The sequence below is a fragment of the Salvelinus alpinus genome, chromosome 8 (assembly GCF_045679555.1).
Source record: "Salvelinus alpinus chromosome 8, SLU_Salpinus.1, whole genome shotgun sequence".
In the NCBI taxonomy this organism is placed as follows: Eukaryota; Metazoa; Chordata; class Actinopteri; order Salmoniformes; family Salmonidae; genus Salvelinus; species Salvelinus alpinus.
In genome coordinates, this window is record NC_092093.1 from 34,691,515 (window position 1) to 34,705,557 (window position 14,043).

At 39.8% G+C, this 14,043-nt stretch overlaps 1 protein-coding gene across 17 annotated transcripts in view; it reads left to right on the forward strand.

Moving 5' to 3' along the window:
* Positions 1-991: 991 nt before the first annotated feature.
* LOC139583025 (receptor-type tyrosine-protein phosphatase kappa) overlaps positions 992-14,043 on the forward strand; it is a 163,395-nt gene continuing 150,343 nt past the window's right edge. For 2 of the 17 annotated variants that reach the window (XM_071413681.1, XM_071413682.1), the window contains exons 1-2: positions 992-1,398; positions 5,248-5,271. In XM_071413681.1, coding sequence (XP_071269782.1) covers positions 1,326-1,398; positions 5,248-5,271 — 97 coding nt within the window. In that variant the 5' untranslated portion in view covers positions 992-1,325. The remainder of the gene's footprint in view (positions 1,399-5,247; positions 5,272-14,043) is intronic. The other 15 variants (XM_071413685.1, XM_071413686.1, XM_071413688.1 and 12 more) reach the window with 13 other exon arrangements.

Consider the following 14,043-nt stretch of genomic DNA (forward strand, 5'->3'; position numbering starts at 1 on the left):
AACCTAGCGGTTAAGAGCGTTGGGCCAGTAACCGAAAGGTTGCTGGTTTGAATCCCTGAGACGACTAAGTCAGAAATCTGCCGATGCGCCCTTGAGCAAGGCAATTAACCCTAGTTGCTCTGAATAAGAGCATTTTCTAAATGACAAAAATGTCCAAGTGTGTTTCAGAGAGAGCACCTTGGGGTTATTTGGTAAGTGTTGACTCCTGAATTTGGCAACTTCCAAAGGCAGCCCATCCTCCCTTTGCAGGGAGATGTAAAAGCAGCCTTTGATTTCAGCTGTTTACATGGCAGCCAGGCCTGCTTCGCAATCCCTCACCGAAGAGTCAGTGTGTCTCATTGGGGAAGAGCTGAGGGTCAAGTATGATAAGCCTTTAGTCTGACAGACTTACAGACTCGCGTACTATGGTGTGTAATTACAAGCCCACAACAAATACAATCATGTTACGTTTCCTCTCTTCTTACATCTCTCTATCGTGTCATTGATCAGACTGACTTGACACCCAAGATGGCATGGAGGCAGCAAATTGCCAGCAGTCACACTCAAGTCTGCCTTAAGGGACCAATACATGGAGATCAGTACTTCCTATGAATTAATGGGAAAGTACAGCAAATTGCTACTGTTGATTGATTGTTATGCTACAGTAACCATGGATTTCAAGATGTGATACCTAATTAATCTACAACTCATATTTCCAGTTCAATTCAAGTCCCTATAGTGTCTGCAGAAGGCTTCTACTGAGTTATTACAAGTAGCCTACCCTGTCCAATCACCAAACAGCTCACTTTGCAACTGTGAAGAATTACCTTTCCTTTTCATGAGACATCTATAATCCCTCCCTCCGGTAAACCGGGTGAGTATAGTGGCACCAGTGTACCACTTTCTATGAATTATAGCGATAAGTGGCACTGTCATTGTGAATGGGTCTCAAAAGCTATGCAATTTTTTAATTAATGCATTTCATGGATCTCGTCTATACATATTCATCCGATTCAAGTTAATCAACAATTTAATGCAACACAAATTCAACTGGATACACTTTCTGTTCCGTTTGGATAGAAAAAGACGCATGAAAACGAAGCAGCTGTAGCACTTTGCCAACATTAGGGGGAGCCTGCTGTCGGTCTCAGAGCCTGCCGAGCAGCCAAATCTCTCCGAGAGGAGCCGTTTGAATAGGTGACAATGCTGACGTCATGGACTTTCACTCCACTCACCGAGAAACAAAGTATCCGCAAGAGTGAAGGGGTGAGAATGGAGCCCGTGAATCCACAGGAATAATAAGCGTCTCAAACTGCTTTAAAACTTGAACAACTCTATAAACAAACATGGATACATTTAGACTTCGCTTCATACTACTCTACTCTTCAATTCTAAGCGTCGGGGCTCAATTCACGACAGGTAAGGATCTTTAAACCTTTCTGTGAGAGAGACTGTACGAGCCGAGCGTAGAGGAAAGTTGGTGGTGAATGTTTTTAGTTGGAGTAATTTAAATGAAGGTGTGGACTGTTGCATTTCGTTGTTCCGGAAAAACTTGATACAAAAGCAGAATTAGCCTATGTCTTTTCCAAGTCTGATAGCCTAATGTTTGTGAGATTGTTCCGAATCATTGCTCCAAAATCGGGTCCGATTTCTCCCGTGGCTTTTCTGTAGGTATAGCGAGCAAGTTACCATTCAGAATATACGGTTACGTCCCAAAATGTTGCCACCTAGAACGAAAGTATTTGAGTCTGTCCTGACGTCGCTGCATGCACCCATAGACTATGTCGCCAATTTGAAAAAAGTTATCGGATCCATGATTTCTGCATGATCACAACATTGAAATGGACAATTTGATCATAACAGGCAAATATAGCAGTAAATAGATTGTTGTAATTTCGCATTATGTTGCATACTGTAGCCCAATGAAGATGTTGTGCAAACCTGAAGTCATTGAATTAACACCAACTTGCCATTTAGGAACTTTACGCCAAGAATAGGCTGACTAATGGTGAGACTGAAAGTAGGAGCCTGCTGTCTCTAACTGTTACCTTAAATATGGCATGATATGGTTGTACAGTAGGCCTAATTAACAACTTTTTGGACACGAGAAAGACTGGTCCTTATACGAATAGGCTACAATGACTCAACTACCGGTATATAATCTATGAAAGCCTAATTCTTCCTTATTACATGGAACCAAAGGTAAAAGTCAGTTTGTTTAGAAACATGAAGGAATACAATGCAACATTGTGATTACAGATTAAAGCTTTTGCCCTTTTGAACTTTCGCAGTGACCTTTAAGTAAACAAGCAGATCTTGGAACCATACAATAAAGCGTCACAAAGTTACTCTCAGGGTAAAAAAAATATATACTTTTTTAGTATGTCTCAACTCTTGAGGGTCCAATGTGTTTCACCTTCAGTTGCAACATTTTCATCTAAATTGACAAAACTGTAGTTCTTCATAAAGATAAAAAAAAAATAAAAAAAAATAAAAAATTAATGGCTAAATCACTCATTTAAACGGCTTATATATTTTTGTAACCTAATGTTTAGACTCTACTAGACTATGTGGAATAGTAAAACATATTATTAGCTTTTTCTGTTGTGTAAATGAAATCCAATACATCTCATACTGTGTCCCAGGGGACTTGCAAAACAGCAGGGGGGGGGGGGGGGAGTCCTGTTTTCTATAAACCATTCAAAATGTTAATTCTAAAGAAACCTGATAAATGCTGTTTGTCATGTAAATAGATGTTCATTCCATTTATTCATTCCCAATCATTTAAGATTGATGTTTAATGTATCTTTTATATTTGTATTGCAATCCATATGATCTCTTTTGAAGCAATTTTCCCATTTTTGGAATTCTTATTGAGAATCTGATGTGTTCAGATATAGTGGGGTCCGAAATGATTGACACCCTTGATAAAGATGAGCAATAATGACTGGATAAAATAAGTAATTCAAATACTGAGCTATATTGTATGGTCCAAAAAATTGGGAAATTATATAATTTGATACTAATACAATTGCTCAGAGAAAGAGATTTTGTTTAACAAGTAATACATTATTTTCACAAAAAGGTAGGGGTCAGAATTATTTACACCCCTAAAGATTCTTATAAATAAAGTAGTCAAAAGTTTAGTATTTGGTCTCATACTCCTAGCATGTAATGACTACATCAAGCTTGTCTCTCTGCTAGGGCTGATCCCATTTAGATTGTTTGGTTGATATATTTTTTAGTCGAGCTGTGGCACAAAAAAAAAAATGTATGGCACATGTCTTGATTGACGCCTGTCTCAGTGGACTAATCCATTGCGGAGGCCGTGGGGGTGGCACACCAGTATCACCAGTAGTACATTTACTGTTAATTCCCATCATTTCTAATCTACAATGTTTGTTTGGTTACGGTAATTTCTGTTAATATATTATTATTACAGTCTTACTGTTGTGATTGTAGGAGTGGAAACATTGTTTGCATAGCGCACAACCTATGCTACACTTGTGAGAAACAAGTTTTGGTTTATTTCATTCCATTTACGAGTTGTCAATTTATTCATTGTGTTTTCTTTGGAGCGCTCCTGTCAATGTTGAGTAAGGACACGCACCTGATTACGCATATAAGTAGGACTAGGCTACCTGGTCTTTTTCCATTTGGCACTCCAAATGAAAAAAGTTGCCGGCCACTAGTGTAGCCTATTACTGACAACTTCGGGAGCGTAATGGCAGAATCTACGAAGGCATAGCGGCGGGAGGAGGAGGTTCAGGAACAGGTTTTTTTTTAATGGAAAAGTTTTCTTGATCTCTGGCTCCCTCTTGAGTCATTTGTGTGTCTTAATTATTTAATCACAGTGTGCTTAAAGCATCAGACAAGCTCAGTAGCCTACATATAATTGATTTTATTAAAACACAAAGGGTGTGTCTATATATGGAAAAATACAAGTTTAAAAAAATGTATTGGTTGAAAGAACAGACGACTCTTGGTCAGCCAAGATTTTTTTAGTCGGGGCCCACCCTAGACTCTACAAACTTGTTGGATGCATTTGCAGTTCATTTTGGTTGTGTTTCAGATTATTTTGTGCACAATAGAAAATGAATGGTAAATGATGTATTGTGTCCTTTTGGAGTCACTTATTGTTAATAAGAATAGAATATGTTTCTAAACACTTCTACATGACTGTGGATGCTACCATGATTACGGATAATCCTTAATGAATCGTGAATAATGATGAGTGACAAATTACAGAGGGTCAAATATCATACCCCCAGGACATGCTAACCTCTCACCATTACCAATAACAGGGGAGGTTTACATGTCTTGGGGGTATGATCTTTGACCGTTTGTAACTTTCTCACTCATCATGATTATTCACGATTCATTCAGGATTATCTGTAATCATGGTAGCATTTACAGTAATGTAGAACTGCAAATGCATCCAACAAGTTTGTAGAGTCACAAGCTTGATGTAGTCATTGTGTGATAGAAATATGGGACCAAATACTAAACTTTTTTTAACCAAATACTAAACTACAGTATTTACTAGAATCTTTAGGGGAGTCAATCATTTTGACCCCTACCTTTTTTGTTGAATTTTTAATTTATTATTGTTACAAAATCTTTCTCTGATCAATTGTATTAGTATAAAATAATATACATTAAAAAAAATCAGCATACAATATAGTTCAGCTTTTGAATTATTTATTTTAAAGTCATTATTGCTCACCTTTATCAAGGGTGTCAATAATTTCAGACCCCACTGTATGTAGTCAGATATGTAGCCCATAATTGTTACTTTAGCCTCTGCCTCTATAACCTTTTGGCCTTAGTTAATCAGCAAATAAAAAAAGAGACTAAGGGCCTCCATAAGTCTTTGCTCTTCAAAGCGCACACACACACATGTTCTCACATATCTGTTTGAGTGTAACCTGCATCATCAGATTAATTCACCACTGGTTGGGGGTTGGAAATAGAAAATACAGCTGTCTATATAATTGCAGATGAATTCATCAGAAAGTCTTAACCATGGATTAATTACATTAGAGTAATCAAAAACACACAATGACAAAAGGCAAATTACACATTTTCGAGATTGATTCGTAAATGATGTGATTATGCTGGCGGTATTATGGAAATGAACTGGAAGATCACTTTACATAAATGTACAATGTCAATTTCATAAAGCAATGCTGCTCTGCGATGGAAATATACAAATCGGTGTGCTAATCCACTTATGATTTATTTTCTGTTGCTTGCATCTGGCCGCAGCGCAAATGGGACAACCGGTGAAGGGTGAGTTACTAAGCTGTGCTATCATTCGACAGGAGCCCCTGTCCTGATTAATTGTGACCTGATGACTCCTGGCTGTTGGACTATGCCACCTTGAATGCTCAATATGGTCTCTGTGCAGATGTGTCACTGCATCTCCCTGTTAATGGCTCTCTCTTCGGGAATGGCTAGTGACGCTCTCACATGATCTGGGACAATAAACCACAGCATATAAAGGTTTACGCGATAATTTTTCGTATATAAAACAAACCATTTTCAAAACTTTTGCGGGCTACAGATCATGTGAGGTTAGCCAAATACCACACATTAATTTGGTTGTGACGTCCGTGGGCGATAACATGAAATAACAGCCGTTGTTGCAGGTAAGCAACACGGTTTCCTTCATTACATGCATGGAATAAATGGATTCTTTTTAAACGACATTCATCTGCAGTTACCCTTTAGTGTTTGCTTTGTAAAATCACTGTGGTTGCCTAAGTAATTACAGAGAAGCAAACTCATTTAGTTGCCCACCTATCTGAGAATCAAGTGTGAATGACTCTCGGGAGAGATGGCCATTAACCAAAAGGTAGACACTGCAGGAGATGAACAGCTGTTACTGGGTGAGGTGTATTCAAAATGGACCCCTAATGAGAAGAACACTATTGATGCTTTCATATGGTGAGTCAGCACTAGAAATAACTGGCCTAACCTTACTCTTATTGGTTGTTCTGACAAACAATTCATCATAGCACTTGCATTTCCAGTACATTTGTATGTTTTTACTTTGATATGTTTGTGAATTTGGCACAGGAGAGTGAGTTCTTTTCTCAGTTTCTCCAAGGCCTAATGGGATATCCTTCACTACATCTCAGCCTCAGGTTTTTTATGCACGCAATTTTCCCCTAGAGTATGGTTAGTTACTGCATGCTTTGTCCATTGTCTACATCCTGGTCTGGTTTAACCACTTCTTTTAAAAAAGGCAACTTGGTGCCATAAACTACTATGTCCCCTCATTAAAACATAGGCCATGGTAGACAATGGTCTTGTCTAGTGTGTAAGGCAATACAGAGAGAAAGACCCCCCCCCCCCTCTGCTATTCAATACCAATAAGACTCTTCTAAGAGGGGAAGTTGCTGACCACTCAGTGCAGCACTTGCAGTCTTATATCTTAGTTTTATTACAGGTTAGGTGACAGTGAGAGAAGTTGCTTATCTCAGCACCTGTGAGAGAATTGTATGTTTTTTATGCGTGGCCTCAACAAAATCTATTTGCAGCATGCAGCCACTTATTGTTCCCTTAGCTTTCTGAAGTTTTAGATTATGCATGGTGAATCAATACCTGACAGAATGTGTCAAGTGATTTTGCAACGGTATGGATTTTTAATTTGGTTTTCCTCAAAATCAGCAGCTTCCGTATTATTTCTCCCCTTTATTTATTTATTCAGAACTGCACCTGTAAGGGTTTTGTCAGCATGTTACCCATCTGCCAGTTTTTCTCGGGATTACGAATGAATAAGCAAGTTTGTTCTTGTTATAAACCCAACAGACATGTTAAACATAGGCCCACTGCCTTGAACAATCAATCCAATGACCCTTTTACCATACAGTACTAAATGTCTGCAGTGTTTCCAAGGCCCTGTGCTCTTATTGTTTATTTGGCCCCGAGAGGTGCCCGCTCAGACAGATGTATTCTGAACTGGACTTAAAGGAGCATTTCATCCCTCTTCATGCTCACAGCAACACGGGCCATGGGCCTATTGTAACACGCAAGGCAACAAAAGCCTTGTGGAGTTACACTTGAAGCTCTGCATCGGAGGACAGTGTCGGTGTGTTTCTGCTCCCAGCATGCATCATGCTCCTGTCTGCTGGGTATTTGGGACAGGGAGAGATGCTCTGCAATTGTTCGTGTTCATTGCCCTGGTGAATGTCTCAGACCCCAGTTATCCCCAGTCTTTGTCATCACAGCATTTTGGAGATTAAAGCTGTAATGGTGTTTTTGGTGGTCTATTCTGATGCCTGCCCTTAAGCTTCTTTTGAAAGCTGACTGGACTTTTCTTAAGGGAGACTGGGAGTGAAAAAAAAACGTCTGACGGATTAGATTTTTGGCCTTTTTTTTTTGTTCTGGTTGGAGGGTTTAAGGAGATCGAAGTATCACTGCATTGACTCAATTAAGATGATCATACGTCATCATACATTCAACACCCTGTTCTGGGAAGTGCAGCTCCCATGTCCTTCATTTGACAGAAAAACAACTCTCCATTACTGTTGTCACAATAGCAGAATTTTGACTTAGATACCAGGTTTAGTATTACAATTCTCGATACCTAAACGATACCACTGCAAAAAAAGAAGGCATATTTAATAGCAAAAGTCACAGAATGGCACTTGATCCAGACAGATAAATTCAGCTACTGCTCTGTTCAATTGTTGGGCAATATCATTACAGTTGCATTTCTATTTTTTATTTTTTTTACATCTGAGACAGCCATGTATGCATTAATGAATTATACAATCAATTTGACTTGACTTTAATCAGTCTAACTACATAATGGTAATAATTAAAGTAAATCTCTATTAATAAAGTAAATCTCTATTAATAAACTGGGTAAAGATATAGCCTAAGCCTATCCACAATACAGGTGAATGCATATTCAATAGGAGTGTGTGCATGCATTGAGTTATTGAGCTTGTTTTGGCTGATGTCATGGGGCTACAGATTCCATTTGGGACTTATTTGATTGTACTGGTCAACAACATTTGCATAGAAGTAGCTTCTTCTATAAAAATGTGCACTGTCTTTTTTAACCAGTAAATACGTCATTCACGAGGCAGTTAGTTTGCTGAGGCAATAGATAATCTTTGGGAGAGATGTGTGAGAGAGACTGAATAGTGCTCGCCAGCTTGTAGTCATAAACCTCGGAAATTAGTTACTCTAATTCGAAAATGAATGGGAAAAGAATAGGGTTTTGCGACAAACGCCGAAAATAGGTCTGAGGTCGACACAGACAATATCAATCAGTAAACATGACCTTTATGAATTATGAAGCTTTTATATTTTTTCATAAATGCTTCAAAATTCACAAAAAGTGACGTTAGGTGATGAAGATTATCTCAATAAAATATATAAGATCTCCTAAGCCTGTGTTTAACTCAGTCCTTATTTTCTGCGTTTATCCAAAAACGCTACAAAAACTCCATTCATTTTAGGATTTGTCCAACGAACCATGGCGGAGTTAGTGCCTACAGAAAGACGACATTATGATTACTCTCTATAAGTGAATGAATTAAGCTTTTGGTGGCAATCAGCTTTGAAATCAGGATATTTAGTGTAATGGTTTGCATATTATCACAGAGTACCTGGGTAGTGAATTTATGTTAGCTTTAGCTATCAGTTAGCAAGGAAAGTTAGCCTACAAAGCTGGGCGCTACCGGTATCTTCTTCCATTGTAAAGTGTTCTTCAACATTTCTACATGCCGTGTCGAATAATTGAAGCGTGTTAATTTCTGTGCGTCATGAGTGGGGATTTAATCATTGCTAGCCTGCACAATGTTACGTGGAGCAGGCGCGGTGCACTAAAATAAGGGGTCAGCTGTGCTGATTGACAGACTTGAACAGTGAGAAACATATGACAGAAGTATCGAAAGTAACACAAATTCTAGTACCGAACCATTTTTCATGTTCTAATATAGTTTTGGTATAGGCCTACCATGCAACAGTACTCTCCATTGAGGTTGACTTCAATTCAACATGGTCTAAATTCTGTCAAATGGTTGCTTTGAACAAATTAGAAAATTCGAGGCCTGACCAAAATCCCCTGCTCAATGTTTGTGAGGGGGAACTTTAAATCACTTATCATGATTCTCTTTAGCTGCACATACTATCTCACGATTCCATCCACAATTTTTATGCGCGTAAAGTCATATCGTATTTTTTTTAAATCACGACATCTGTGATGGAAGTTGATGGACCTTTCGGTACAATTTTCTAAATGTGACTCACCACTTGGATTCGGTCTTATGTAGCAAAATTTGAAATTGTGTTTTTTACAATAAAGTAGAGACAGAGCTACAAAATTATATATCATACACTACATTTGAGGAACAATGGGAAAGTGATTCTGCTTTGAAAGTTGATCAACTTGTAAACTCACTTTTGAGAAAACGGCCTTTGAATGTTTTGGTATCTAGTGAGCTCTTCTTTATCTACACCCATTCAGATTCGTTCACACCCTCTTAAGCTTTAGCCCCACCCATCTCGTTTCGCTCTCTGAGCGCACACTTCACGCTCTGCCCGATTATTTGTTTACCTATGGATAACATGAAAACAGCCTAACCAGCTCTGCTTGCAACAATTTCATTACACTTTTTTGCAGACGTTTACTGACACCGGCCATATTCAACAGGTGTTGTACACACTAATGTTAGCTAGTTAAACAACAATGAACACAGTGCCAACAATGCCACAGTGCTGGGAGGTAACCAACCAGGTTCAATGTTAGCTAGCTAACATTAGGCTCTAACTAGAACAGCAAACGGCACTGGGATACGAATAATAACGTCAGCTAGGGAACCAGGCAGTTAACTTCTTATGGCTGCAATCCCGTTAACGGGGTGTATGACAACAGCCAGTGAAAGTGCAGGGCGCCAAATTCAAACAGAAATTAAAATTCCTCAAACATACATGAATCTTATATCATTTTAAAGGTAATCTTGTTGTTAATCCCACCAAATTGTCCGATTTCAAATAGGCTTTTCAGCGAAAGCACCACAAACGATTATATTAGGTCACCACCAACTCACAGAAAAATGTAGCCATTTTTCCAGCCAAAGAGAGGAGTCACAAAAAGCACAAATAGCGATAAAATTAATCACTAACCTTTGATGATCTTCATCAGATGACACTCATGGGACTTCATGTTACACAATACATATATGTCTTGTTCGATTAAATTCATATTTATATCCAAAAACCTCAGTTTACATTGGCGCCATGTTCAGAAATGCCTCCAAAATATCCGGAGAAATTGCAGAGAGCCACGTCAAATAACAGAAATACTCATCATAAACTTTGATGAAAGATACATGTTTTACATAGAATTAAAGATACACTTGTTCTTAATACAACCGCTGTGTCAGATTTCAAAAAGCTTTACGGCAAAACACAATATTCAATCATCTGAAAACAGCGTTCAGCCACAAAAGCAAGCCATACAGTTACCCGTCAAATTGTAAGTCAACAAAACTCATAAAAGCATTATAAATCTTCACTTACCTTTGCTGATCTTCGTCGGAATGCACTCCCAGGACTCCCACTTCCACAAGAAATGTTTGTTTTGTTCGGTAATGTGCATCATTTATGTCCAAATAGATATTTTTGTAGCGTGTTTGGTAAACAAATCCAACGTCAGGAAGCGCGTTCACTAAAAGCTGACGAAATGTCCAGAAGTTCCGAAACAGTCAGTAGAAACATGTCAAACAATGTATTGAATCAATCTTTAGAATGTTTTTAACATAAATCTTGAATAACGTTCCAACCGGAGAATTACATTGACTTCAGATGAGCGATGGAACAGAGCTCCCTCTCATGTGAACGCGCATGGTCAAAGAATGGTCAGGTCATGGCAGACCTGACTAATTCCCCTCTCATTCGCCCCCCCCTTCACAGTAGAGGCATCAGACAAGGTTCTACAGACTGTTGACATCTAGTGGAAGCCGTAGGAAGTGCAAACTCATCCATATCTCGCTGTGATTTCAAAAGGATCTTGGTTGAAAATCGACCAGCCTCAGAATTTCCACTTCCTGTTTGGATTTCTCAGGTTTTTGCCTGCCATATGAGTTCTGTTATACTCACAGGCATAATTCAAACAGTTTTAGAAACTTCAGAGTGTTTCCTATCCAATACTAATATATAATAATATGCATATATTAGCAACTATGACTGAGGAGCAGGCCTTTTACTCTGGGCACCTCTGTGCACCTTTCATCCAAGCTACTCAATACTGCCCCTGCAGCCATAAGAAGTTAACGTTAGCTAGCTAGCCGCCTGGTGTAGAGGTCCTGGATGACAGGCAGCTTAGTCCCAGTGAAGTACTGGGACGTACGCACTACCCTCTGTAGTGCCTTGCGGTCGGAGGCCGAGCAGTTGCCGTACCAGGCAGTGATGCAACCAGTCAGGATGCTCTCGATGTTGCAGGTGTAGAACCTTTTGAGCATCTGAGGACCCATGCCAAATCTTTTTAGTTTCCTGAGGGGGAATAGGCTTTGTCGTGCCCTCTTGACTGTCTTGGTGTGTTTGGACTATTCTAGTTTGTTGGTGATGTGGACACCAAGGAACTTGAAGCTCTCGACCTGCTCCACTACAGCCCCATCGATGACAATGGGGGCGTGCTCGGTCCTCCTTTTCCTGTAGTCCACAATCATCTCCTTTATCTTGATTACATTGAAGGAGAGGTTGTTGCCCTGGCACCACCCGGCCATGTCTCTGACCTCCTCCCTATAGGCTGTCTCGTCGTTGTTGGTGTTCAGGCCTACCATTGTTGTGTTGTCTGCAAACTAAATAATGGTGTTGGAGTCGTGCCTGGCCACGCAGTCGTGGGTGAACAGGGAGTACAGGTGGGGACTGAGCACGCACCCCTGAGGGGCTCCAGTGTTGAGGATCAGCGTGGCAGATGTGTTGCTACCTACCCTTCAGGAAGTCCAGGATCCAGTTGCAAAGGGAGGTGTTTAGTCCCAGGGTCCTTAGCTTAGTGATGAGCTTTGAGGGCACTATGGTGTTGAACACTGAACTATAGTCAATGAATAGCATTCTCATGTAGGTGTTCCTTTTGTCCAGGTGGGAAAGGGCAGTGTGGAGTGCAGTAGAGATTGCATCATCTGTGGATCTGTTTGGGCGGTATGCAAATTGGAGTGGGTCTAGGGTTTCTGGGATAATGGTGTTAATGTGAGCCATTACCAGCCTTTCAAAGCACTTCATGGCTACGGAAGTGAGTGCTACGGGTCTGTAGTCATTTAGGCAGGTTACCTTAGTGTTCTTGGGCACAGGGTCTATGGTGCCCAAGAGAATAAACAGCTTACTATGGTCAGGGCGTGACAAAGAGCTTCATGCTCCTTTCCAATAAATGTCGAGGGTCTTATTCTGGAGACATGATGATCGATGCTTGACTGGCGTTTGACAAATACAAATATTCTCGCTCTTATCCATAATAATCTCATAATACAGACGAGCCTACCTGCTCTGTATCTGCAAGCTGTTGGCTAGAGCACGTGTCAATACCAGACTAGGCACATTTACTATTTAACTCAACAGTTGTTGTAACAAAACTATCGGTAGAGTTGAAAATGCGATAGAAACACATTGAACATTAGATTGTTATTCGGTTCATGACAACTTAAGCGGAAAAGCACATTTTGTGTGCCCAACATCACGCACGGATTTCTATCTGAAATAAGTCCGTTTTGTGGGAACACACCACTGGTAGGAAAATGTTTTCAATCCCTCATTGTGAAAAGCAACTAAGGTCTAAGAGGACAGAGGAAGTGGCAAACATCCTGCATATTGATCTGTGGCTCCCAATTGGCTAATGGCGCTCGGTGGAATGCACAAACACGTACAGCACAGCCCGTCTATCATATTATCTTTATGCAGATTTTAGAATATTTGCATGTAAATCTGTCACAAATTAGATGTAAATCTAGCTATTGACAGGTTTCACAGACATGCTGGAGAAAAAAACTGTTCCACAGCCAGTGTCTGGTGATTTAAAATAGACTTTCAGCCTGTCCTGCCTCATACTTTAACTTCGAATCACGACTCCAATATACAGGCAGCCAACGTATGGTCTAAAAGTTGGCATTCAGTGGCGAACAACAATATTCTTTGCAGATGACTAGTTGAATTAAACTGCTAATAGCTAAATTGGATGAGACCATATTTTTTTGTAGTGTGGAAAAGAATATATAACAATTGACTGTCATCAGATTTCTTTATAGACGATGAACTACCAAATATGACCTACAAGTTCAGTACCTCAGATAGCAAATGCTCATTCCAATTGAATGACATGCCGTGTGTAGGTCTGTCTGCTCCTCATGAATTACTTTCCGTGGATATGTCTGCAGTTTCTGTAGATATGTCTGCAGTTAATGGTCGAGTGTGTATGGTCGACATGTTGCTACAGCGTGGAGCTGTTGTGTGACTGACTCACAGTGAACTGCCCCATCACCACCATCATCGTCCTGTCTGTCTTCCAGGTCGAGTGGGTTTCTCCCCACGGGTGGTTTACCTCGTCATCATGTTTGTAGCAACCTGGATATCATGTGTTTTTAGCTGCTGTACACCTGCTTCTGAAAACCTCCCGAGGGCTGAAGTCTCAACATCATATTAAAGAGGAATTCTCACACAGGCACACGAGCTCAGGGCTGAAACGGATAAGAAAAGAAGACTGTTGCCTTTTCTGTCTGGGAGGCTTCATGTTTTCCTATCAATACATGTCTGTCTGGCACTATTGTCTGGATTGTTTGTACAATAGAAAAGTTAAGCGCAGAACAATCCTCATTTAGGTAGTTTTTGACGTAGCATTTGAAATGTTACAGTACTCCATGTTTATTTCCTCAATGTAAAATGGTATTATTTTCAAGCCAAAAAATGCATAGCATTGCTTAATAAACTTAAGCTGTTTACTTTCCTGTGGAAGAGCAGACAACAAAGCTTAAAACGACACATGATCCTCATGATCACTCTTGTGTTATTTGTTGAATTTTAGTAGGGAGGCTTTCAAAAAGAGGATTTGCTTGT